Below are 26144 nucleotides of genomic sequence, written 5' to 3' on the forward strand. Positions count from 1 at the left end.
AGTAGACAAATTCAAACATTTGTATGTTTTACTTTTGTAGGAGTACCCTAGAAACATGACTTCATCACCTTTTACATTAAATTTTCCTTTTCTAGATTCTTTCAATGTATAACATTTGCTGAAAAATACTTTCAAGTAACTTACATTAGGTTTGTAGCCATACCATAGCTGATAAGGCATTTTGTTTGAATCTTTCTTCAATTGAACTCTATTCAAGGTATGAATTGCAGTGCTAATAGCTTCCTTCCAGTATTTGAGAGCAACATTCTTTTCAATCATTAGTGTTTTTTCATAGTCCATGATAGATCTATTTCTTCTTTCAACTATACCATTCTACTTTGGTGTACTAGGGGTTGATACTTGTCTTTTGATTCCTCTTTCAATGCAAAAGTTATTGAATTCATGGGAGATGAATTCACCACCTCTATCTAATCTTAAGCATTTCAACTTCTTTGTAATTTCTTTTTCTACTCTAGCCAGATACCACTTGAATTTTTGAAAGGCTTCTAATTTTTCTTTTAGGTACATTACTATCATTATTCTAGAGTAGTCATCAACAAAAATAATGAAAAACTTTTCTCCACTATAACTCTCTATTCCAATAGGTCCACATAAGTTTGTATGAAAAATTTCTAAGACTTCTTCTAACTGATAGTCTTTGCTCTTGAAGCTCATCTTTCTTGCCTTACCAATTTGGCAATTCTTGCATAGACCCATGTTAGTTATCTTCAAACTAGGAATACCTCTTACTCTTCTATGTTTTCTTATTTTAACTAGATTTTCAAAGTTCACATGACATAGCCTTTTGTGGCATAACCAACTTTCTTCTACTTGAGTAATAAAATATTAATAATCACTAAGATCAAGATAAAATAGATTACCCTTTGTTTGCTTGTTAGATCCAACTAGATTTTCTTTTCCATCAAGTAATTTGACCTGTCCATTCATAATTTCTACCTTGAATCCAATGTTATTCAATTGTGCCACACTCAATAGATTATGCTTCAGTCCTTCAACCCAATAAGCATTGTCACATAAAATTTCTTTAATCAACAAGATACATCCTTTTCCTTTTATGTTATAATATTCATTGTTTCTAAATCTTACACTAGCTCCATCATAATATTCCATATGCTCAAATTTTATTTTGTCACTAGTCATATGATGTGAGAAGCCACTACCAATTATCCATATATTATTTTTGCTAACATGAGAGATAAGTGCCATCTTATCTCCTTCATCATCAAATTCATCTTTCACAACAATGTGTACCATTTCATCTTCACTATTATCAGAATCTTTAGCTATAAAACAAGATTTCTTACCTTTGTCCTTGTAGTTCTTGGAGTCCTTCTTGCCTTTATGCTTGTTTCTTTTCTTCTCATCCTTGATTTCCTTGTTTGGACACCTAGCATCAATGTGACCAACTTCTTCAAAAGAAAAGTAGATTAGAAGAACTTTATCTTTGTACTTTCCTCAGCCTTTAGAATACTTCCTTGCAAGAAAAAGCTTCAACAACTTTAAGATCATTGTTTGAACTTTCTTCTAATGTTCCATCTTCTTCACTTCCTAATTGATTGGATTTTGACTTTTTCCACTTTTCTTTGAGTGTGAGTTTGGCTTTAAATGTAGATTCAATATTCTTTGAAGCAAGAATATAGTTATCATAATTATCTAATTCAAAAGTTGTCAATCTTCCAACTAGAGTATCCAAGCCTAATTTATTATTTGGATCACATCTCTTTTTTTGAAGAGTAGACACTCTAATTATAAATAGGAAGAAGAGTTTTGAGCACTTTACTTACACTAGTTTCCTCCTTAATATCTCCTTTGGATGCTTTGATTGCACTTACACCGGCCTTGATTCTTTGCATATATTATGCAATGTTTTCATCTTATGTCATTCTCATTTGGTCAAATTGTCCTCTAAGGCTTTCTTCTTTGGCTCTTCTTACATTGTTATCTCCTATATAGATATATTTCAATTTGTTCCACATTTCAAAAGTAGTTTTGCAATCCTTTAACTCATCAAATTCAACATAACTGAGAGTAAATGCAATGTCAATCATCATGATATTATGATTCTTCTTTTCAACAATATCTTCAACTGATAATGTTCTAGTGGGAGTTTTGTAATTAGAATCAAGATATTTGCAACCTAAATCATTGATGGTAGCTAGATTTATCCTCATTAGTCCTTTCCATGCTGCAAAATTGCCTCTCTTCAACTTGGGAATCTCTCTTTTGTAAGACATCCTAATCTTTAGCTTAGGTCCTTGAAACCTACTCTACAAGCACCAAAGGCTCTGATACCAATTGTTGGAAATAAAAGAGGAGTAAGTGAGAGGGGAGGGGTGAATTAGTTACTACTAAAATAAATCTTAGATCCCTTAGATGTCAGTACACAAATGCAAATTGAAAAAATTAATACTGTTGAAGCTCAGCAAACACATACTGAATGTTGTAACTTGGTAATAACTAGATTAGCTCAGTAAATGATTAACATATAAACCTTTAGATGTTATCTATGATTACTATTACTTTAAATTAGTTGCAAACACATAAATGAACATTGTAGACATCGATATTTAATGTGGAAACCCAATTTGGGAAAAACCACAAATTGCAACTAGTTATTGTTTTCACTCTTCTAAATTGTAACTAGTTATTGTTTTCACTCTTCTGAAGTGAGCCCTATTAGGAGCCAACCCTATTAAAGTTTACAATAAAAGCTATTAGGTGTAACCCTATTAAAGGATTTAATCACCTTGTTAGGAGTGGCCTTATTAGAGGTTTTGAGAACAATTCAATAGAATTGCCACCTTGTTAGAGGATTTGCAAATAGTTGTTAAGCCAACTCTGTTAGGAGATTCAAATCACTACTACAATGATTAGAGAGTAGCAATGAGATGACCTAATATAAATGCAACTAATTTTCTGATTACAGATCTCTATTTTTGCTTGTACTTAATCCTTCCTAGTCAAATATATCTTTGTTGCTCCATAAGGATATTCTACTTATCCTTCAAATTCACTTCCTCTTCTCATCACCAGATCTTCAATCACATCATCATCACTTGCACAATTTGAAATTAAAACTTGAGCTTATACTTATATCTTTCACCTTGTCATCTCAGCTCAAATACTACTTAGAATAATCAATATTCATCACCTTAGTCGGTTGGAGTCAATAGATAAATAAATTAAGCTTGATATGCAAAAATAAGAAAATCCTTCATTAACCAACCTAGGTTGGTAGAAACTAACTCATAAATGATTTCCTTTGTTAACCAACAAAAGCTTGGTTAACACTGAAAACTCATAAAAAATCCTTTGGCAACTAAATGAGCTTAGTTATCACTAGTTCCATCCAACTTTCCTTCATTTACTAAGTGAGCTCAATTAACACTCACTTTTTGCAACTTTTCTTTTGATGCTCGAGTGAACTTGGTAGACACTGCCTTCTAAACTAGGCAAACATAGGAACACTTGGTAGTCATTGAGAAATATCTTCACTACCTGAGTGAGCTTGGCATATACAAACTAATAATGATATGATATTTGTGTAACATCAAAGATAACACATAATTAATCAATTATATCCAAAAATGTTCAACATTCCAAGGTTTAATAGCTCAAAGAATAGATTAATACCTATGTTTGGATTCATATGCACAATAGATATCCTTGACTCCATCAAAGCTAACTACACCAACATACTTCTAATATAGTTTTTACCAACTCTAGGAGGAAATGTTACTTTGTTGACAATCTAAGCAATAACATCTTCTAGTGCATCATTCAAAGAAGCTACTCCATTTCTCCCATAATCATCATCTGTATATGCAAACACAATATCTTTCTAACCATAGAAACCAATCACAATTGTAATTGCTAGCATTTGATACATATCCTCTATATATGCAACCATAATAAGAAGCTATCCATTTCTCTCGCAGAAACCAATCATTCTATACTGATATGATGAGAGAGTTGGATATTTTTCTCCAAATGAAAGAATCGATACATGAAGTTCACTAGCTATATGTGAAACAATATGAGAAATAATAGAAGATTGTGGCTCTACTAATGCAACATTATTTTTTTCATCAATATTATAACACATAACTTTGATTTTTGGATGCTTCTAGCTAGTATCCCATTTGGTCTTTATCCATTGTAAATATATTTTTTAACAATGTATTATTCATCTCATGATGAAGTATGAATTCCTCCTTTGGTCACTACTCCAATATTGCCAACTACATTGTCAGTAATAAGGAGCTTGCATACATCTTCGAGTATACTAAGTATAATTGATAAAACTTTATTTTGCTATATTTTGTTATGTGTTATTCATGTATTTTCTTTTTTTGGGTGGATTTTATACTCATGGACCTATTTTTTGCACTAATAGATACACCTACAGTTGATAGAACAATAGAGACTAGTACTAGTGAAGCTAAATCATTTCCTAGAGTAGCTTGTGTGACTAGTACTAGTTTATTTGTGGGGACATTGTTGCTAAAAAAATATGTTTCCATTAATATTAACAAAGCTTCTAGGTGCTTTAAAATTATTATTATTTACAGAGTAATTGTAGTTTACTTATACATAACTCATTCTAGACTAATAATCTCATGTTGTTTTCTATGATCATCTTTTTGAAATGACATTGAAGCTATTTAGACCCACCATATGTAAAGGGAACTTAGTTTCATATCATTACTATAATATTTTTCTTTTCTTTCATTTATTATACTTTATTAAGGTTATTGATCTAACAATTTTATTTAAAAAAAAGGTGGAATGAATAGGGTCTTGAATTAAAAAATCAGCTCATTATATCTTTTGAAGACCTCTTTGAAAAAAACATTTTTGACAATGACCTACTTCTCAAAAGAGAATCCAAACATATAAATATTGTGACAAACCAATATAGAAGGGATCTAAAAGATAACCCAAAGTACGAGCATCCTCCTATGATTCCACCGATGGAGTGGAATAAAATAATAGAAGATGCACAAGAGAAAAGACTATATGGTAAAGGAATTGAACCAAAAAAGAAAAAAAGTAGGCATGTCATGATAGTATTAAGTTGAATGTAATCATGTACTAATTAGTGATCTTTGTAAATTTATAATCTAACATGTTTCAAAGTTTTCATAGATTGTAGGACACATCAAAAGCTACAAAAGAAAGACTACAAAAGGTTGCCCAACACAAACTTGGCTCTAGTGGCTATATGAATCTTCACTCTCAACTTGTAAGTAGTAGCAATAGAAATTCATATAAAATATTTTCATAAAATGTTTCAAACAATTTTGTTTAATCAATTCATACATGCAAATTTGACAATATTAAGAAAAAAATATAGGGCACAAAATTCAATGTAGAGCCCATAGATGAAGATAAAAAATTGCCTTGCATGAAGGCTATAAAGTCATGCCTTCACACCTACATCAAGAAAATGAAAGATATACCCAAGAATTTGGTGCACCAAATGAAACACAAGTAAATTGGTCAAATGGAAAGTAAATAAAATTGAATAGTTGAGAAATTTCTTTTTTGGTGTTAGTTTAAAGCATAAATTAACTGCATAACAATATGCATAACATTTCACTATAGCCTTGAAATCTTATCATAGAACCTACATGCAATAAAGGCCATGATGTGTATCATAGTGGTGGAGATATTAATTTTCTATTGGAAATTAATTATGTAATTATGAATAGAATTCAAAATCTTCAATTACAATTTGATGTATAACCTTTTTTAAAAATATTTTAGAGCATGTTGAACATCATGATGAATGGGTGGAGCATGTTCAAAGTGTTCAACATGTTGAGGTGTCATCAGATCAAAATTTTATTGTATATGTTCCAAAAGAGTAAAAGAATGAGGAAGATATTGATGCTCCTATCATCATTTACCTTAAGAAAGCTAAGAAAAGCAAAAAGAAGAAATGATTTTTTAAAAATGTTTTTTGATAAAAATTGTTGGATAAACATTTTTTAATGTAATTATCTATGAATATTGCATATTAATATTGATTTTTATGTCATGTTAATGAATTTATGTGTTAATGAAGTTTTGATTGGTATTTGTATTAATGAATTTTATATCATATTAATGAATGTTATATGATTGTATTGATTGAATGTTATAGTTCATAAATGGATGAATGAATGAATATAGTATGCAATTAGATATTAATGGAGAATTTAAGTTGATGTTAGGGGTAGAGGGGTCAGTCAAGCTGAGCTTCTGCCTTCACATGGATGACCATGGTAAGTAGAGAATATTAAAATATTCTTGAAACCAAGTGAAGCTTCAACAACTTTACGACTTGCCTCATTTTGGGTCCTATAGCTAGATCTAAATGGGAGCACCACAACCCTATCCCTACTAATTGTTCCATTTCAGCCTCCTCAAACTATACATTTAAATTTATATCTGTAGTATACAAAACTTTGCCTTGACCATAGGCCTACTACACTCTTTCCAAATGCCTAAGTGGATTAGAATTCTATCTATAATTTCCTAATTTTCCTTCTTTAATATAGTCCAAGTAGATTCCAAAAGAAGAGTATAACTCAAAATGAAACCTATTTTAGTGATCCCATATTTACCTCTTGCAAATTTTGGAATGAAACTTTGCTAAAAATAGAAAACCAATGAATTTTTCAATATAATATACCCAAATTTTTGTTTTTCTCTTGTACATACAATGGAGAATCTATTTCAAAGCTTCTTGCTATGGATGTTATCATCACTACAACATATCTATTCAAGGATCCTACATTGATAACTACCAATAAAATTCTTTCTATTCTTGGGCTCTTGATTATCCAATAGAAAAAATTTCTTTTTTTATCTTGGATGATGGTGCATCTCCCATCACTTTCTACTCCCTTGTAGTAACTTTGAGCTTTGCCAAGAAAATGGGTACTATTCTACAGAAAGTTCAAAACAAATATAATGACACCCTTTATTTGTTTCTCCAAAGAAAATGAGTCATTTGATCTTGATTTTTTTTGAGAATAGAAAGATATGGAGGTGATGATGATGTGATTAAAATACAAAAATTAATAGTTCTTACTTTATTCAATCATCATGCCTCCTTAATATTGTTAAATGATATTTTGTAGGATGAGTATAAATGTTTCAAGAAAAGGATAAGAAGAGCATAGTTTTTAGGTGAATAGAAAATATAGTGTCTAGTAGATGTTTGACGCAATTATGATAAGGAATCCTCGTCTAATTGTGATATTTCTATCAGGATTTAATTGTGTGATTTTTGAGTCAAAATCATTGACCCATGTTTCATGAGTAGTAATTCAACATGAATCCATCTCTCATGAGAATAAATGGAACACTTAGCACTCTTTGGATCTAGGTGATGCTCACAGGGGTGAAGCACCAAAACTTCCTAGGAGGTCACCCATCCCAGTACTACTCTAGCCTGAGTATGCTTAACTACATAGTTTCCTCCATGGTTAAACCAAAAGCTTGCAAATGGGATTACAACCTTTGGGTTTAACCATAGAGGAAAATTTGTAGTTAAGTGTGCTCAGGCTAGAGTAGTACTAGGATGGGTGACCTCCCATTTGCAAGCTTTGGGCTTGACCATGGAGGAAACTCCATAGTTAAGCACGCTCAGGCTAGAGTAGTACTAGGATGGGTGACCCCTCAGGAAGTCCTGGTGCTTCACCCCTATGAGCATCACCTAGATCCAATGAGTGCTATGTGTTCGATTTATTCTCATGAGAGATGGATTCATGTTGAATCACTACTCATGAAACATGGGTCAATGATTTTGACTCAAAAATCACACAATTAAATCCTAATAGCAATATCACAATTTGACTAGCTATGGAAATTATCTCCTACTTATCAATCCTAGTCTAGTTCTTCACAAAATAGTATCCTGGTCTAGTTTCATCAGCAATGCAATCATCATCGAGAATTGCATCTCTAATCACCTAGAATATAATTTTGTGTTTCCTTGGAGTTTTCATGGCTAGTGTCCCTATGAGCCACATAGAAAAAACCACATTATGTATGATCTCGCTTTGATTCTTTTGCAATAAATGCATCAAGTCTATGTACTAGAATAGTTGTATACAACTCTTTTATCACATCTTCGTCAAATTGAAATGGCTACCTTCCTACCAAGATTGGCTACAACCAAGTTTGTTGATGGTTGTTGAAACATTTTCTTATCTATTTATATGGTAATAGTTATTTTATAATCATTCTTAGAAACTCATATGCTAATCTATTATATGCATCTCATTTCAACCCACGGAACGTTTTGTCATTGTAACTATTGCCTTATACTTTTCTCCTATATCACTACAGCTATACCAAGAAAGCTTCATGAATTGATATAAACTATAGAGATGATGTCATGGTCATATGAAAACTTTGGTATTATATCCAAATGATATGTAGTGATCTCTTCTATCATTATGTGAAGAAAGCATGAAATTGACATAGTGATGAGAGATAAGGAAGATATATCACAATAACACCTAGCGATTATTGACAAGAAGAAATGAAATATAGTCATCTAGGTGATGAATGATAAAAATATTATATCAATAGATCTCTTAGTGATAAGTGTTTTCGATGATCAAAAAGGGAAGGATTGTGTTGTGGAGATTAGTTATAGAAAATACATGATTGTGCATCACATTTTGAGTAAGCATGATATAGTGATAAGCGATGGAGACATGTGTACTGCTATGTGCTATGATAAAAAAATAGTATAGGTCACTATATAGTATAGTGATATGTCAAAAGGACCACACATCATGTTTCCAGTGTAAATATGACATAGCAATAAGAGATGAAGAGATGTATATCACTATGTGGTAGGATGACAAAGCAATATGGCTATAAGAAGGATCGCTATAGATTGTAGTGATAAGTAAATTTTATTGATGAGGAAAGTATATTGCTATGACATATAGTGATCCCTTTTATCACTATGCAAGGAAACTACAAAAACAATATAGTGATGAGCGATAAAGGAGGCTTATCTGTCATGTCCCACCCCAACCATCATAGCACTATTGACATTTTGTTTCTTTTGGACTTTGATAGTTAGACTCTAGATGACACATTATTACCCACTATGGACATTGATATTTTGATCCTTAGACTATTTGATTTCATGTTATGTTATTGGGACATTGATACCTATATCATTAGGCTATATGATGATTCCATATGATGTTACTAGGACACTAATATTCTAAGTAGTTTTTATGATGTTATTCAGATATGCTTACTTACCTTCTTGATGATCCATATGTCATGATTAAAGCTTATGTTATACTCAAGTGAATGTTTGATTTTTGAATTGTGGTCTCCATATGGTGCTAGATTATCATGTCTTAGCATATTTAGAGTAACATTAAGAATTCATGTATCATTTGAATAAAATAGAATTGTATACTTATATTATATTTGATGCATTGCTTAAGGTAGATTAATTCCATAATTTTCTGCAAGAATAAATGATCATAATGTTTTACTATCTAGATTAGAGAATTGCTACAAATGTGAAGTGTGTAATGTGATATGAATGGAAATACATATTTCATATTAGTTATGTTATTCATTGATGATAGAATCTATGTGATTTATATTTACATTATCATTTTATCACCTTATTGTTGGACTACTGATATTTGCAATAAGTGTGCAGGAAAGAAGCCCATGGATTTATGGAGAACCTTGCTAGGTGTTTGGAAAAACCAAGGTTAACCCTAAGGAGGGTATAACCTTTTTACCCTTGTATTTTATTTGTAAAACCAATTTGTGTGTATTATTGTGATTCTATAAAAGTAAATTTTTTTTTCTTGATGGCTTGCCAAGTGTGTTGTGTGTATTGTGGTGTCACTTGACACATGTTCTCCTTTTGTAGCATGCTTAGTGGGATGGTAGGTGGTTGAGTGAACCAAGGAGTGGTTTGGTAGGATTTCTTTTCCCTAGGTGTATCTATGGGTCCAAGAGGGATTCTTTCCATGCTAGGTCGAATGCACACCTTGTGTGAATTTCTAGGAGGTTTACACCATCCCTAGGGGTAGTTTGAGGTCTTATTTTAAAGCCCATATGATATACCTAGGGGATAGGGGCATTTTTAAGTATTATAAGCTTCCCTAGGCATTGAAAAGAGCACCCAAAATTGTGGATTCCCAAGTTGGCCGAATTTGGAAACTTAAGCATCAAAAGAAAACATTCTTTAGGGAGAGTTGGTTGGAGAGTTCTTGGGGGAGAATTTTTGGATAGATCTAGAAAAAGAATCTAAGTGGGGTAAATTTTGGAAAAGGGAAAAACAAGGAGAAGAAGATAGCTTAGGAGGAGGATTGCTGGTAAAAAGAGAGGGAGCTCAAATTTGCTTGGAAACCAGGTTGGTAACCTTATGTACCCTTGCTATGAAAGCTTGTTGTCAAGTAGATTATTTTTATTGTGTTATGCATGTGAGTTTTTTGTAATGTAGTTTAATATGGTGTGTTGTAATGTTGTGTTGTGTAAGGTTGAGGGATCATGTTTCAGTTTTGGTGTATGTGTGTATTGTGATTTACCTTGTGTTGTGAATTCATGTGTTCTTGTTGCAATTTTCTATTTTGGGTGTGACAAGGTGAGTCTCATCTCTTGGGAGGGAAAGAGAGCCTTTTGAGGGTAAGGGGTGCATAGGGAATGTGTTGGGTGAGAGTCTCTCCTAGAGTAGGAGAGGGATGCCATATGGGTGTTATGGGCCCCATATGCCACCTTGCTGGAGTTATAAGTATTGTAAAGATGCCATGTGAGGGCATGTATGTGGTGTTGGGTTGCCTTGTGAAGGCATGTGTATAAAGTGTATAGCCTAATGAAGGCATAGTTGCAGGTGGAGTCTCCTCAACATTCATTTTCCACCATTACCCCTTGAGATGGATCTACATGTGATCCTAAGTGGTCTACCTTGGTTGGGAATTTTTGTGGTTTTATTTGTCAACTGTAAAATGTGTGAATAGTTTTGTAATGTGAGCATTGTATTGTAAATGGTTGTTAGTAATGTATGTCCACCTAGTCAAGGTTCTCCCTGCTTGGGGGTGGCCTTTAAAAGGCCTAAGGTTGGGAGGAGAGTACCATGGGCTTGTTGGTGTGTGTTGTATTGTAGGTTGTGATCTATGGATTGAAGACTTGAAGAGAAGAAGGATGTTGTCTTATTTTCATGGGCAGCAAAAACATACTTCCAAGTGATTTCTTATTGTATTAGGGAGAGTCACCCTTGGGTAACCCCCAGTCTTGTGTTTTATGACAGCTTGTAAGCTGGAAATTGTATAAGTGGACTGTATAAGTGAACTGTACTTGTTGATATGTTGCTACATTCAGTGATTTAAGAAATTTATATATCATACACTATTCTATAGTATATAGAAATGAGTAAAGTTGTTATGTTTTTGTTTCTAAAATGATTCTAAGAGAAAATGTGTCTCCATTTGAAATTGCTACATTTGGTTATAAAGACATTCTGTTAGAATTTCAAATAATGTTCTAGTTGGAAGGAACTAAAGTGGTTAGTGAAGTTAGTTAGTTAAATGTATTGTAGTAGTGTACATCAATATTGTAGATAAAGGAAAATAAATAAATAAAAAATAAAATAAAAATAAAAATGCTTTCATTACAAAAGAAAAAAAAATATATTTATATTTGTTGGTTCCTTTGACTGTAATATTGGTGCACTACACTTGGTATTAGAGCCCAGGTTTCCAAAACTAGGACCTAGGCTCATTATGTTTCCAGTTTTAAGTATTTTGTTTGTTGAAAAAGAAAACTTAATATGTTTTTTAGTTTTGAGTATTTTGTTGGTTTGGAAAGGAAATTTAAGTAGTAGATCTGAAACTCTTTTCAACTGTATTCAAATACTAGACATTAAAAATATGAATCTGTGATAACACAAAAAAACAAAAATATATATATAACCATGAATCCGAACAACTACATGTTATAATACAATAAGAAAGTTGTGCATATATGCATGTCGATACAGACCATGGTATCAAGGGATCAATGCATGGCTGTGCATAGCCCTTGATCCTGCCTTCAAAACCCAGTTTTGAAATGAATAAAGAAAATATGCTATAAACTAAAAAAAATAAAAAATGATGCTTTTATTAAAGACTTGTGACTCTGTGTACATTCAACTTTTGTGGATTTTGCTCGCGTAAGACTTGAATAGACCCCTTCTGGAGAAAACCCAGAAAGCGTTTGGAAATATTCGATTTCGTTACTCTAAAAATGTTAACGCAATATGACTGACTCTTAAATGATAGAATTTGTTTTTCTCTTGTGTGTTCATCACTAAGTACAGGCAAGGCCAGGGACAACCCCCTCTCACACAAGAAATTAATAATAAAATGCTCATCTTTATATCCATGAAACAAAAAAAAAAAAAAACCTGCAACAAATTATGGGCATAATAATACCATAGGATATATCAGAGAACTCATGCATGGCTGAACATGGATCCCTCTACAAATATTGAGCTCTATCCATCTCAAACATATATCCACACAAGGATATGTGTGTGTATATCAAAGATAAACATATACACATCATTTATCCTCCATGGAAGCTTGCTTTCATCTCCAATAGCATTCAAGTACCTGTATAAAACAAAAACAAAAAAACAAAACAAAAAAATAGAAACATACACACAATAACAAGAGGGAAAAACAAAGAAATGCATAAGGGTTTGAAACCCTATGGAAGGAACATGAAAAATAACATAAGAAAGAGGGAAAAATAACTTTTATACTTTGTTATAGCCCTAATTTTGAATTAGGGTTAGGGTTGGAAGAGAAAGATAAAGAAATGAATTTCAAATTGATTATAAGTTGACTCTTTGACCCAAATTCAAATGGGATCCCCGTTATTAAAGTGTTTTCTATTTCAAAACATGAAGTAAAAGAGGGAAAGTTGGTTAGTGGGGTGGGTGGAAAAGGTGGAATTCAAGAGGTCATGTGTTCAAATCCCACTCCCACCATGACATCTTCCTCTTTTACACAAATTTAAAATGCACTTATTTTATTTGCCCACATGAGTTTTATTTTTTATTGAAATTACTTAAGAGATAATTATTTAAATAAGTTTGTGATAATGAAGCAACTAAGTGGTAATGTGTTAGTAATCATGAATAAGTGCTATTATAATTTGATGTCCATGAAGTTACCTATTAATGATAATTTAATATAATAATAATAATAAATAAATTTAGAAAAATATTAAAAAAATAATAATAATAAAATATTTTTAAAAAAAATAATAATAATAAAATATTTTAAAAAATAATAATAATTAAAAATAATGAATAAATAAATAAATATACATATATGCATATGCAATGGAAGATAACACTTTAATATATCTAACCAATGTGGGATGTTGGCTAAGAAACTATGGTGGCAGGACACTCACCCTAAGTTGACTTTGGCCATGATTCCTCACAAAAAAAAAGAAAAAAAGAAGAAGAGGAATTACTTTGTCTTAGTTGTTTGAGACTCTAATAATGAACTTTAAAGCTTCTTGACCCTGACTCTTAAACTCTTTTTTTGTAGGATGCCAGTGGTCACTCGTAACGCCCGTAGGCGTGGACGAGGTGGTAGACGTGCACGAGATGCACAGGTAGAACTTCGACCTGTACCGAGAGCACCCTGGGATATAGGAGACGAGATTTAAGAATTGCTTCATCTTTAGCCACCCCCTTTTCATGGGTCCACAGATGGTTCAGAGGTAGAATCCTTCTTGTTATGTTTGGGGAGATGTTATGGGTTGCGTCCTTTTGGGAGCAATGTAAGGGCCCGTTTTGCTATACACCTTTTGCGAGGACCAACCTCCAAATGGCGGGATGAGGAGAAGGCTATGGGGGATATTGATATGGACACTCTCACTTGGGATACCTTCCTACAAAGGTTCAGAGAGAGATATTTATCAAAGCATTACAGGCAGTGAAATATTGATGAGTTCCATGACTTACAACAAAGGGGATTGACAGTAACACAGTATGAGAATAAGTTTTTAGAGCTCCTCCCTTATGTTGACTATATGAGAGATGAGAAGCTCTGGATTAACCATTTCATTAGAGGTCTTAATTCCTCGATTGCAGGATAGGTTCGCATGGCAACACCAGTAGGCTTCAGAGCTACAGTGGAGAGGGCTCTTATTGCAGAGGATATACGCAATAAGGCTCACGCTATTGTGATAGAGGCTACAAGTATTATTGGTGGTAGAAGTATATCTATATTGTTTGATCCAGGAGCTACTAATTCTTTTGTATCACCCTTAGTTGTGGAGCATTGTAGGCTGGTGGCAGTTAAGCAGGATGTTAGTTGGGATGTAGAGTTAGCCTTAGGTGCTAAGGTATTGGTTAGATCCATGGTCCGGAATTGTCCTATTCAGATTGGGGATATCACTACTTGTACAGATCTACGTAGCACCCCCTTAGGATCATATGATGTAGTCCTTGGTATGGATTGGCTACGTGCTCACCATGCCAAGGTGGATTGTAGGAAGAAGGAGGTGAAGTGTAATGATGATCACGGTACACCTATAGTGATTTCAGGCATTCAAAGACCTGTGTCCCTCCGCATGATCTCCGCTATGCAGATTAAGCGATGTATGAGAAAAGGGTGTCAGTTGTATGCTATTACCATTAATGATCTTGAGGGAGAGGAGAATGCGCCATGTCTCGAGGATTACCCAACGTTACAAGAGTTTAGAGATGTATTTCCTTCTAAATTATCGGGTATGCCTTCACCCAGGACAGTGGATTTCCATATTGATTTGGTTCCAAGGGCCCAACCAGTATCTAGAGCTCCATATAAGATGACTACTAATGAGCTCAATGAGCTCAAGATTTAGCTATAAGAACTCTTGGAGAAGGGGCACATTCGTCCTAGTGTCTCACCATGGGGAGCACCAGTTGTCTTTGTCAAGAAGAAGGATGGATCCTTGAGGTTGTGCATAGACTACCGCTAGCTTAATAAGCTAACCATTAAGAACCGTTATCCAGTTCCTAGAATTGATGACTTATTTGACCAGCTTCAAGGTGCTCAACTATTTTCAAAGATTGATCTGAAGTCAGGATATCACCAGTTGAGGATTGTGGAGAGTGACATCCATAAGACTGCTTTTTGCATAAGATATGGGCATTGTGAGTTTACAATGGTTCCTTTTGGTCTCACTAATGCCCCATCTTTATTCATGAGCCTTATGAATAGAGTATTTTGTACATTCTTTGATAGATTTGTGGTGATATTCCTGGATGATATATTGGTCTATTCACGAAATGAACAGGAGCATGAAGAACATTTGAGACAAGTCCTTCAGTGCTTGAGAGATAATCAATTATACGCCAATTTATCGAAGTGTTCTTTCTTCTGTATAGAGATCAGCTACCTAGGTCATGTGGTATCAGGTGATGGGATCTCAGTTGACCCATCAAAGATTAGAGCCATTATAGACTAGCCAGCACTAACGACAGTTACAAAAGTCAGGAGCTTTATGGGGTTGGCTGGTTACTACAGGCATTTTGTGGAGGGTTTCTCAAGGATAGCACATCCTATTACTTCTCTCTAGAGAAAAGGGAAGAAATTTGAGTGGACAAAAAAATGTGAGAGAGCTTTTCAAGAGTTGAAGAAGGCCCTCACTAGTGCTCCTATTCTTGTAGTACCTGATCCCTCTACAGACTTTGTAGTGTGTACTGATGCATCATTGGATGGGTTAGGGGCATTACTCATACAGAATGGGCGAGTTATAGCCTATGAGTCTAGGAAACTTAAGACTCATGAACTCAATTATCCTACCCATGATCTTGAGCTCACAGTAGTAGTGCATGCCTTGGTTAGATGGCGCCATTTCCTTTTGGGACACCATTTTGAACTCCACTCAGATCATTACAGCCTTTAGTATATTTTCTCTCAACCGAACCTTAATGCTCGACAAAGGAGATGGATGGAGTTTTTATGTGAATATGACTTTGATGTACACTACATCAAGGGGAAGGAGAATGTGGTTGTAGATGCCTTAAGTCGAAGACGCCATGAGTTGTCATCCATGGTCACTAGCACAGATTTGAGGGGGAGAATAATGCAGCACTTACCAGAGGATGATTTTTATAGGCATGTGTGTCAGATGATTAGATCTTAGAGGCCTCTTTAGGGGAAGTTCTCCAACTATGTGTTAGAGTCTGATGGACTTCTACGTCACCGAGGGTGCATTTATGTACCTTCTACTAGAGGATTGCATGATTTTATTGTTCTTGAGGCTCATAGGGCACCTTATGCAGCACATCCATGGGTTAGGAAGTTGCATGCAGACTTGAAATGACTCTTTCATTGGCCCAGCATGAGGATGCATATTGGAGGGATAGTTGCTAGATGCCTAGAGTGCCAGAGAGTTAAGGCAGAACATGGACATCCTGGTGGGTTACTTTATCCACATGAGATTCCAGAGTGGAAGTGGGATGTTATTTCTATAGATTTTGTTGTGGGTCTTCCTATGTCTTCTCATCATCACGATGCCATCATGGTGACAGTTGACACATTGACCAAGGTGGCCCACTTCTCACCTATACGTACCACTTTCACTGCTCCTACAGTAGCACAAGTATTCATGCGAGACATTGTGAGACTCCATGGAATTCCTCACAAGATTATTTCTGATAGAGACTCTATATTTACCTCCTCCTTTCGGAGAGAGTTACAGGGAGCCCTAGGGACTAAGCTTAACTTGAGCACAACATACCACCCTCAGACAGATGGGCAGACTGAGAGAGTTAACCAGGTATTAGAGGACATGTTGCACATGTATGTGATGGATAATCAAGTTAAATGGGAGGAGTATTTTCATCTAGTAGAGTTTTCCTATAATAATGGGCACCATTCTTCTTTGGCCATGCCACCTTATCAGGCCCTATATGGCATACCTTGAAGGACACCATTAAGTTGGGATAGGATTGAGGACAGGGTAACCGTTGGACCACAGATTGTCAAGGAGATGGAGCAGCAAGTCTTTTTGATTAGGCAACATCTCAGGGAAGCTCAAGACCGACAGAAGAAGTATGCTAATGCCCATAGGATAGATCGAGCCTTTATGGTGGGAGATAGAGTATTTTTGAGAGTGCGTCCACACAAGAGTCCAATCCATTTTGGAAAGGGCTCTAAGCTTGCTCCTCGATTTTTTGGGCCATTTGAGATTTTGGAGAGGATAGGACCAATTTCTTATCACTTAGCCTTGCCACCTAACCTATCATGCATCCACGATGTTTTTCATGTCTCTTCCTTGAGGAAGTATATTTATGATGCATCTCATGTTATAGATTGGGGTTCTATGCAGGTAGCACCAAATGGCCAGCTGTCCCTAGAGCCCATTCGCATATTGGCCCGTAGGACCCTTCAACTTCGAGGCAGAGAAGTGGACTAGGTTAAGGTCCAATGGGATTGCTATGATGAGGTCACAGCCGCATGGGAGGACACGATGCAGATGAGACATGACTACCCCTATCTATTTGATGAACTCCAAGAGGAAGTTTATGCCTAGAGGGGGAGGATGTCATGTCCCACCCCGACCATCATAGCACTATTGACATTTTGTTTCTTTTGGACTTTGATAGTTAGACTCTAGATGACACATTATTACCCACTATGGACATTGATATTTTGATCCTTAGACTATTTGATTTCATGTTATGTTATTGGGACATTGATACCTATATCATTAGGCTATATGATGATTCCATATGATGTTACTAGGACACTAATATTCTAAGTAGTTTTTATGATGTTATTCAGATATGCTTACTTACCTTCTTGATGATCCATATGTCATGATTAAAGCTTATGTTATACTCAAGTGAATGTTTGATTTTTGAATTGTGGTATCCATATGGTGCTAGATTATCATGTCTTAGCATATTTAGAGTAACATTAAGAATTCATGTATCATTTGAATAAACTAGAATTGTATACTTATATTATATTTGATGCATTGCTTAAGGTAGATTAATTCCATAATTTTTTGCAAGAATAAATGATCATAATGTTTTACTATCTAGATTAGAGAATTGCTACAAATGTGAAGTGTGTAATGTGATATGAATGGAAATACATATTTCATATTAGTTATGTTATTCATTGATGATAGAATCTATGTGATTTATATTTACATTATCATTTTATCACCTTATTCTTGGACTACTGATATTTGCAATAAGTGTGCAGGAAAGAAGCCCATGGATTTATGGAGAACCTTGCTAGGTGTTTGGAAAAACCAAGGTTAATCCTAAGGAGAGTATAACCCTTTTACCCTTGTATTTTATTTGTAAAACCAATTTGTGTGTATTATTGTGATTCTATAAAAGTAAATTTGTTTTTCTTGATGGCTTGCCAAGTGTGTTGTGTGTATTGTGGTGTCACTTGACACATGTTCTCCTTTTGTAGCATGCTTAGTGGGATGGTAGGTGGTTGAGTGAACCAAGGAGTGGTTTGGTAGGATTTCTTTTCCCTAGGTGTATCTATCGGTCCAAGAGGGATTCTTTCCATGCTAGGTCGAATGCACACCTTTTGTGAATTTCTAGGAGGTTTACACCATCCCTAGGGGTAGTTTGAGGTCTTATTTTAAAGCCCATATGATATACCTAGGGGGTAGGGGCATTTTTAAGTATTATAAGCTTCCCTAGGCATTGAAAAGAGCACCCAAAATTGTGGATTCCCAAGTTGGCCGAATTTGGAAACTTAAGCATCAAAAGAAAACATTCTTTAGGGAGAGTTGGTTGGAGAGTTCTTGGGGGAGACTTTTTGGATAGATCTGGAAAAAGAATCTAAGTGGGGTAAATTTTGGAAAAGGGAAAAACAAGGAGAAGAAGATAGCTTAGGAGGAGGATTGCTGGTAAAAAGAGAGGGAGCTCAAATTTGCTTGGAAACCAGGTTGGTAACCTTATGTACCCTTGCTATGAAAGCTTGTTGTCAAGTAGATTATTTTTATTGTGTTATGCATGTGAGTTTTTTGTAATGTAGTTGTAATATGGTGTGTTGTAATGTTGTGTTGTGTAAGGTTGAGGGATCATGTTTCAGTTTTGGTGTATGTGTGTATTGTGATTTACCTTGTGTTGTGAATTCATGTGTTCTTGTTGCAGTTTTCTATTTTGGGTGTGACAAGGTGAGTCTCATCTCTTGGGAGGGAAAGAGAGCCTTTTGAGGGTAAGGGGTGCATAGGGAATGTGTTGGGTGAGAGTCTCTCCTAGAGTAGGAGAGGGATGCCATATGGGTGTTATGGGCCCCATATGCCACCTTGCTGGAGTTATAAGTATTGTAAAGATGCCATGTGAGGGCATGTATGTGGTGTTGGGTTGCCTTGTGAAGGCATGTGTATAAAGTGTATAGCCTAATGAAGGCATAGTTGCAGGTGGAGTCTCCTCAACATTCATTTTCCACCATTATCCCTTGAGATGGATCTACATGTGATCCTAAGTGGTCTACCTTGGTTGGGAATTTTTGTGGTTTTATTTGTCAACTGTAAAATGTGTGAATAGTTTTGTAATGTGAGCATTGTATTGTAAATGGTTGTTAGTAATGTATGTCCACCTAGTCAAGGTTCTCCCTGCTCGGGGGTGGCCTTTAAAAGGCCTAAGGTTGGGAGGAGAGTACCATGGGCTTGTTGGTGTGTGTTGTACTATAGGTTGTGATCTATGGATTGAAGACTTGAAGAGAAGAAGGTTGTTGTCTTATTTTCATGGGCAGCAATAACATACTTCCAAGTGATTTCTTATTGTATTAGGGAGAGTCACCCTTGGGTAACCCCCAGTCTTGTGTTTTATGACAGCTTGTAAGCTGGAAATTGTATAAGTGGACTGTATAAGTGGACTATACTTGTTGATATGTTGCTACATTCAGTGATTTAAGAAATTTATATATCATACACTATTCTATAGTATATAGAAATGAGTAAAGTTGTTATGTTTTTGTTTCTAAAATGATTCTAAGAGAAAATGTGTCTCCATTTGAAATTGCTACATTTGGTTATAAAGACATTCTGTTAGAATTTCAAATAATGTTCTAGTTGGAAGGAACTAAAGTGGTTAGTGAAGTTAGTTAGTTAAATGTATTGTAGTAGTGTACATCAATATTGTAGATAAAGGAAAATAAATAAATAAAAAATTAAAAAAAATAAAAATTCTTTCATTGCAAAAGAAAAAAATATATATTTATATTTGTTGGTTCCTTTGACTGTAATATTGGTGCACTACATTATCTCTATAACATATAGTGATCATTGGAAAATGGAAAAAAACATAATCATTATAACAATGAGTGATAGAGATGGACATATCACTATAAGTCATGTTGATGAGTCTTTTCTATGTTTAAAAAGAAGGAGGTATCGCTATAAGATATAATGATCTCTTCCATAAAAAAGGAGGAGATATTACTATAAGTCATGATGATGAGTATTTTCAATGATTGAAAAGGAGGAGATGTTGCTATAACATATAGCAATCTCTTCTATCAAAAAGGAGGAGATATCAATATAAGTCATGGTGATGAGTATTTTTAGTGATAAAAAGGAGAAGATATCACTATAAGCCATGGTGATGAGAGTTTTAGATGATAAAAAAAGGAGGATATATTGCTATAAGATATAGTGGTCTCTTCTATCGAAAAGAAGGGGATATCACTATAAGTCATGATGATGAGTATTTTCAATGATCAAGAAAGAGGAGATATTGGTATAACATTTAACGATCATCAACAATTTGGTCAAAATTTTGACCAAATATAAAATTGGTCAAATTTTTTATGAAAAAATAGTTTGTCAAAAATTCAACCAAGATGAGAAAAAAATTTGACCAATTTTTGTTGAAAATTGAGTGAAAATGTACTAGTTTATGGTGGATATGAGTGTTAATCATAAACTAGCTCCTAGTGAAATAGAGAAAAAGCTACCCAAGGACTAATCTAACAGACTAGAAAGGAAGTGGTAGTAGGTAGAAGGAATACAGAAAATGATAAGAACTAACACATTAGTTAGAGTAATGCCTGATCTGTCCTAGGATCAAAATAACACATTATTGGAGTAGTACAAGAGTAGATTTGTTCCTAAATACAAGTTTTTTTTGATCTTACAAAATAAAGAGGAAGTTGTAAAACAAAAAAATGAGTTGCTTTGGAAAATAATTTTTAGATTATCAACAAAGAGAGTAGAGACAAGCACTATAAACATTGAAGATTATTGCAACAATGGAGAAAGCTTAGGTGTGTTGAGTCTGTAAGGTGTCACTTGTATAGACATGCTGACACCCCTGAGACTTCAAAGGCCAAGAATTCAAGGCTCATAGGTACAAAGGAAGAAGGTGAAGAGAAAGAAACAAGTTCAAACAATAAAATTATTTCAGCACCTCATATTGAGGAAAGAAAAGAATTAAATAAAGCTTAACTAAGTATACTATTATTTTCTTGAGCACGAATACACAAGCAAGACCAAGTGGTGAAAATCCCTTACAACTCCTAGTGAAATGTTGAGAAACAACACTCCTTTGACTGAGAAAAAAAGAGATCAATAAAAGATGATTCACTAGGTATTGAAGTTAGTCTGGATGGAATAATTGAGATACTACAATTGGATTTAGAAAATCTAACCTTGGAGGAAAAAAAAATTCTATAAGAATTTTTAGCAAAGAAGAAAAGGAAAGAAGACCTAAGGAGAGAATTGAAGAAAAATAAGATATTATATGATGTGAAAAAACATTTCTATTGATGCTTTTGAAATTCATAATTTTGATGAACAAGCACCAATCATTCAACCAAATATTCAATATAGTTCATCAAGTGAATGTTGGTAATATGGAGTCAAATGAGAAGCTAATGGATTGGTCTACAAGAAGATTTGAAAATAAGGTTGTGGACAAAGTTTCCATAACCATTACTGAGTAGAAAGTCCAATTACAAGAGAAAGTACAAGTTATGACATAACTAATATACAAGGTAAAACATTTTTTCAGATGTGCCAAGATTCACCAACAATATTCAAGCACAAATAAATCAAATTCAAGCTAAGATGAAGAGATCCTATAGTATTATTTCTGAGTCAGTAGGGTGAAGTATTGATAATTACAATAATCTACTAAATGCTCAAGGCACATTGGCTGAGCTTTAGGTAGTTGATAGTCATATGAGATCTAAATTGATCTCTATTAAGCAATGATGGGACCTCATTTGGAGGTCATACAGAGAGAGCTGACATCATCCTAGGATCTTATCATAGAAGATCATAATCTTTCAGTGGCTGATAATTTAACTGATTTGGCTACAAGATTACAATTGAAAAATCATATTTTGGAGGCAACATGAACCACATTGGATAATGCAACATCCATGATTACTAGAGTTCATAAGGAATTCATTTAGAAATATTGAATACTTTCACCTATTCCACTTGAGAAACACTAACATAGTGTTCAAAATTAAGGGGTAAATTAGATGTGTTAAAGGAAACAAGGGAGAAATAGATTTGAATAGGGTATATGATTTATTTATTTATTTTTATATTGTTTATTCATTATTCATTGGCATAAGTCATAAGACTTAGGGGGAGAGATCATTTAGTAGATTGTATTGTAATGATGTATATATGACAAAGTGTTATTTCAACTAATGTCAAATGGGGAGATTGTTGGTATATATAACCATTATTGTCTATTAGTGTCAACTACTTAGTCATTTATAAGGTAGAGTTATACGGTCATCATTGTAGCTAAGCTACTCTATATAGGTCGAGTCATGTACATAAACTAGTATGTATAGAGCTTTATAGGAGCTGATTAAGTGTATGGTCATCGAGTATGTTTTATACAAGCTGATCTTAACAATGAATAAGAAAGTTTGAAGAATACAAGTGTCAAGTTACATAGTGTGTGCTAAGAAAATGTAGATAAAGAAATAATAATGCCAAGCATCAGAAAATAGTAAACACTAAGCAATGCATAATTTACATAAGTAAAAAATGGAACAAAATTTGAGGTAAAATGATTTACAAACCAACTTGGAAGGAATATTTAAAGTTTGTACAAGTTTCTAGAGAATATTTAATGTTTATAGAGGTTGTTAATGAAGTGGGTAAAAAATCTCTAATATGTATGATCAACAATTTAGATGAAGAGGAAAATATGGAAGCATCTGGAAAAATCTTTACAAAAATCTTTAAATAGCAAAGATCTTAACCTAGATTATTTTAGATAGAGAGAGTAAGTCAAAGAGGGAGATGAGATGAGAAGAGTATGTGTTTGAACAAGGAGCATTATGAAAATAAGTGAATTGAATGATTTAGATTAGATTATAAGATAGTGAAGGGTTCTACTATCACTTAACAGGGCAAGTAACCTAATCAAGTAGTGAAGGGAAAGACATGTATTATTAGATCAGAGGAGATGCTTAGTTAGCAAGGAGAAGACTCAAAATTATCTTAGGGAGAATACCAAGAGTTAGGTACTCAATTAGTTATAATCGACTTGAATCAAGGTAAATCTCATAACAGAGTTGTCTTCACAGATCTTTGTAAATCTCCTAATGGAGTCCTTACTTTTATGTAAGTGTTGAATCCTCTAACAAGGTGAGACCTAATAGTCTCTTAAAATTTTAATAGGGTAGACCCCTCATAGGGTAGATAATATATTATGATCAAATATTGTAACCATAATAGGTTAACTTTATTACTGCAGTAGTAAAGATTTTTGGGTGTCATCCCCACCCTAGTTTACTTTCACCTTGGTGGGTTCCTGGGTAAAAAAATATTGTGTTATGTGTTTATTTTCATGCATGTGATAGATCAAATTTACATGTTACAACAAGTTATCATTACAAGTTTTTACATGTACAAGTGTGTTGATAGATGTAAATGAATTGGTGAAAAGTGTTTAAGATTTTGATTCACCCCCCTCTTAGCATCTTTTTTATCATTTTTATCCCTCCATCAATCAAAAAAACATAACAATGTAATAAGAGAACTCTTAAAACCATATTTTGAGCTAGGGAAACCCTGGCCAAGGAAAAACCTGGGTGGGGATGGTACTCACAAATGATCCAATGATCAAAAGTATCTTGTGAAAGTTATTGGCTAATGTAGGAGTCTATTACATCTGTATAGTGTCTTGGTCCTTGGTATAGGACTAGGCCTATTAGAACCCTCAAACCTATTAGGAGGTGATATATATAAATATAAAAATGTATGCAAGATGACCCCACTGCCCAAACATGCAATATACAATATAGTTCCTTTAATACAAAGAGATAGATAGAAAAATAATCTTTACACTTTGTTAATATATTCAATATCTGATACTACTTTTTTTGCTCACAAAATTTGCATTCCTCTGATCATACGTCAAATTTTACATATCATATATAACATACATACTTCATCTCACAACTTCATGTTTACAATCTTTCCTTTGTACCTTACTTATTACAAATTATCTTCCTATTTGGCCTTCATGTCTTTATACACTTTACCAAATAAAAATTTAACCTTTTTTGACTTGGGGTTAACATCTAGGATGTCATCCCTAATTTGTTAAGTAATTATTTTAGTAAGAGTAGGACTTTGGGTCTCACTTTTAGAATTTATTATCAATTGATGTCAAAATTTGAGGCATTGAGAGATGGAATATTAAAAACCTTCATTAATTGAAAATTGTAGTACTTGGAGAGTACCTTGTGAATATGTAATTCATTTGTATACCCATATAACATAAAGTTTTTTTTGTATGGATCTCTAAAAATTGCTTTTTCAAAATACCTATGCTAGGACCATACCATTCTCGTTTATGGATGCCATAATTTGATAGAAATAAATGTATTTTTGTAAATCCTTTTAAATAAAGTTACCTAACACACCAAAGATTTATGATAATATTTTTCCTTAATTTTTTTATTTAATAATTATATTTTAATTAATTTTTAACTAGCTATAAAGATAAATTTTAAAATCTCTAGTGCATGGACACCATAATTTGATAAAAAAATACCCTTTTTAAAAAATCTCTTTTTAGAAATTTCTAAAGAATTGTATGAAGATTGATGACATATAATTTAATTTAACAGAAACTATAAAATAAAAAAATTATTACAATTTTAGTGAACCTCACTATTTTACATTTAGGCACCACCTCTGATTAAAAAAAATCCAAAATTTGTAAATAAAATCATAACACTATTAAAAGTATATTTCTTGAATTAGGACAATGATAAATCCATTGGGATTTTTGCTTCATCAAATTTGATTGAGAAGACCTTCTAAAAATTATGGCAAGGTCTAAATTTTTCAGTTCAATGTCATAGCCAAATCTTAAGAGGTAAAGTCATAGGTTTGGTCCTACCAAGTATATCTCAAACCAAAATCCCATTATTTGAAATTCCAAAAATGGGCACCTATTTTGAAAAAGTAAAATCAACATTTAAAACATGCTTTTTAAAGCCAAAAATTAAAAAAATAACAAAATTTGAAAATGGATACCCATTTAAAAATAAATAAAAATGGGTGCCCATTTTCACAAAAATAAAAAATGTATGTTTGTTTTTAACTTCTAAAAACTAGGCACCCATTATTGAAAAAAAAGGGGGCACCTGATTTTTTTTAAAATGGGTGCTCAATTTTTTTTAAAAAGGGTGCCCATTTTATTAAATTTGCATCAAGTTACCAAGCCTAATATGTGCATTTTTTTATGAAAGCATGTGATCTCAATTCATGGAATTTTATAGTTTTGAGACCCAATTTCTTGCTTCTACCCATTTCATAAATAAAATAACACCTTACACATTACTCTATCTTGTTATATTTTGCCTATATACTGTTGTAACTAGTAAATTGTCCATAAATTTATTTGTATTTTCTTTATCAACCTCTGCACTTGCATATTTCATTATCATACTATTAGGTATCCATACCTAACTTCACACGTTTGCATTATAATTTTGTGAAACTCACCAACCAAAACTCTATGTATTATACCAAATAAATTGTATGATACTTAAATAATTTTCTCAAATACATGCCAATACTTCATCTTCATGATCTACCCACTTTATACGATTGATATG

The 26144-nt window shown here is 33.6% G+C and overlaps 1 protein-coding gene across 1 annotated transcript; it reads left to right on the forward strand.

Moving 5' to 3' along the window:
* The first annotated feature begins 14172 nt into the window (after nucleotides 1-14172).
* On the forward strand, nucleotides 14173-14916 carry LOC149576608 (uncharacterized). Its single transcript, XM_089794782.1, has one exon. The coding sequence runs from the start codon at nucleotides 14173-14175 to the stop codon at nucleotides 14914-14916; it is 744 nt and encodes a 247-aa protein (XP_089650908.1).
* The last annotated feature ends 11228 nt before the right edge of the window (nucleotides 14917-26144 follow it).

Source organism: Cupressus sempervirens, chromosome 1, assembly GCF_028749045.1.
Source record: "Cupressus sempervirens isolate cs-2001-9-10 chromosome 1, ASM2874904v1, whole genome shotgun sequence".
NCBI lineage: Eukaryota > Viridiplantae > Streptophyta > Pinopsida > Cupressales > Cupressaceae > Cupressus > Cupressus sempervirens.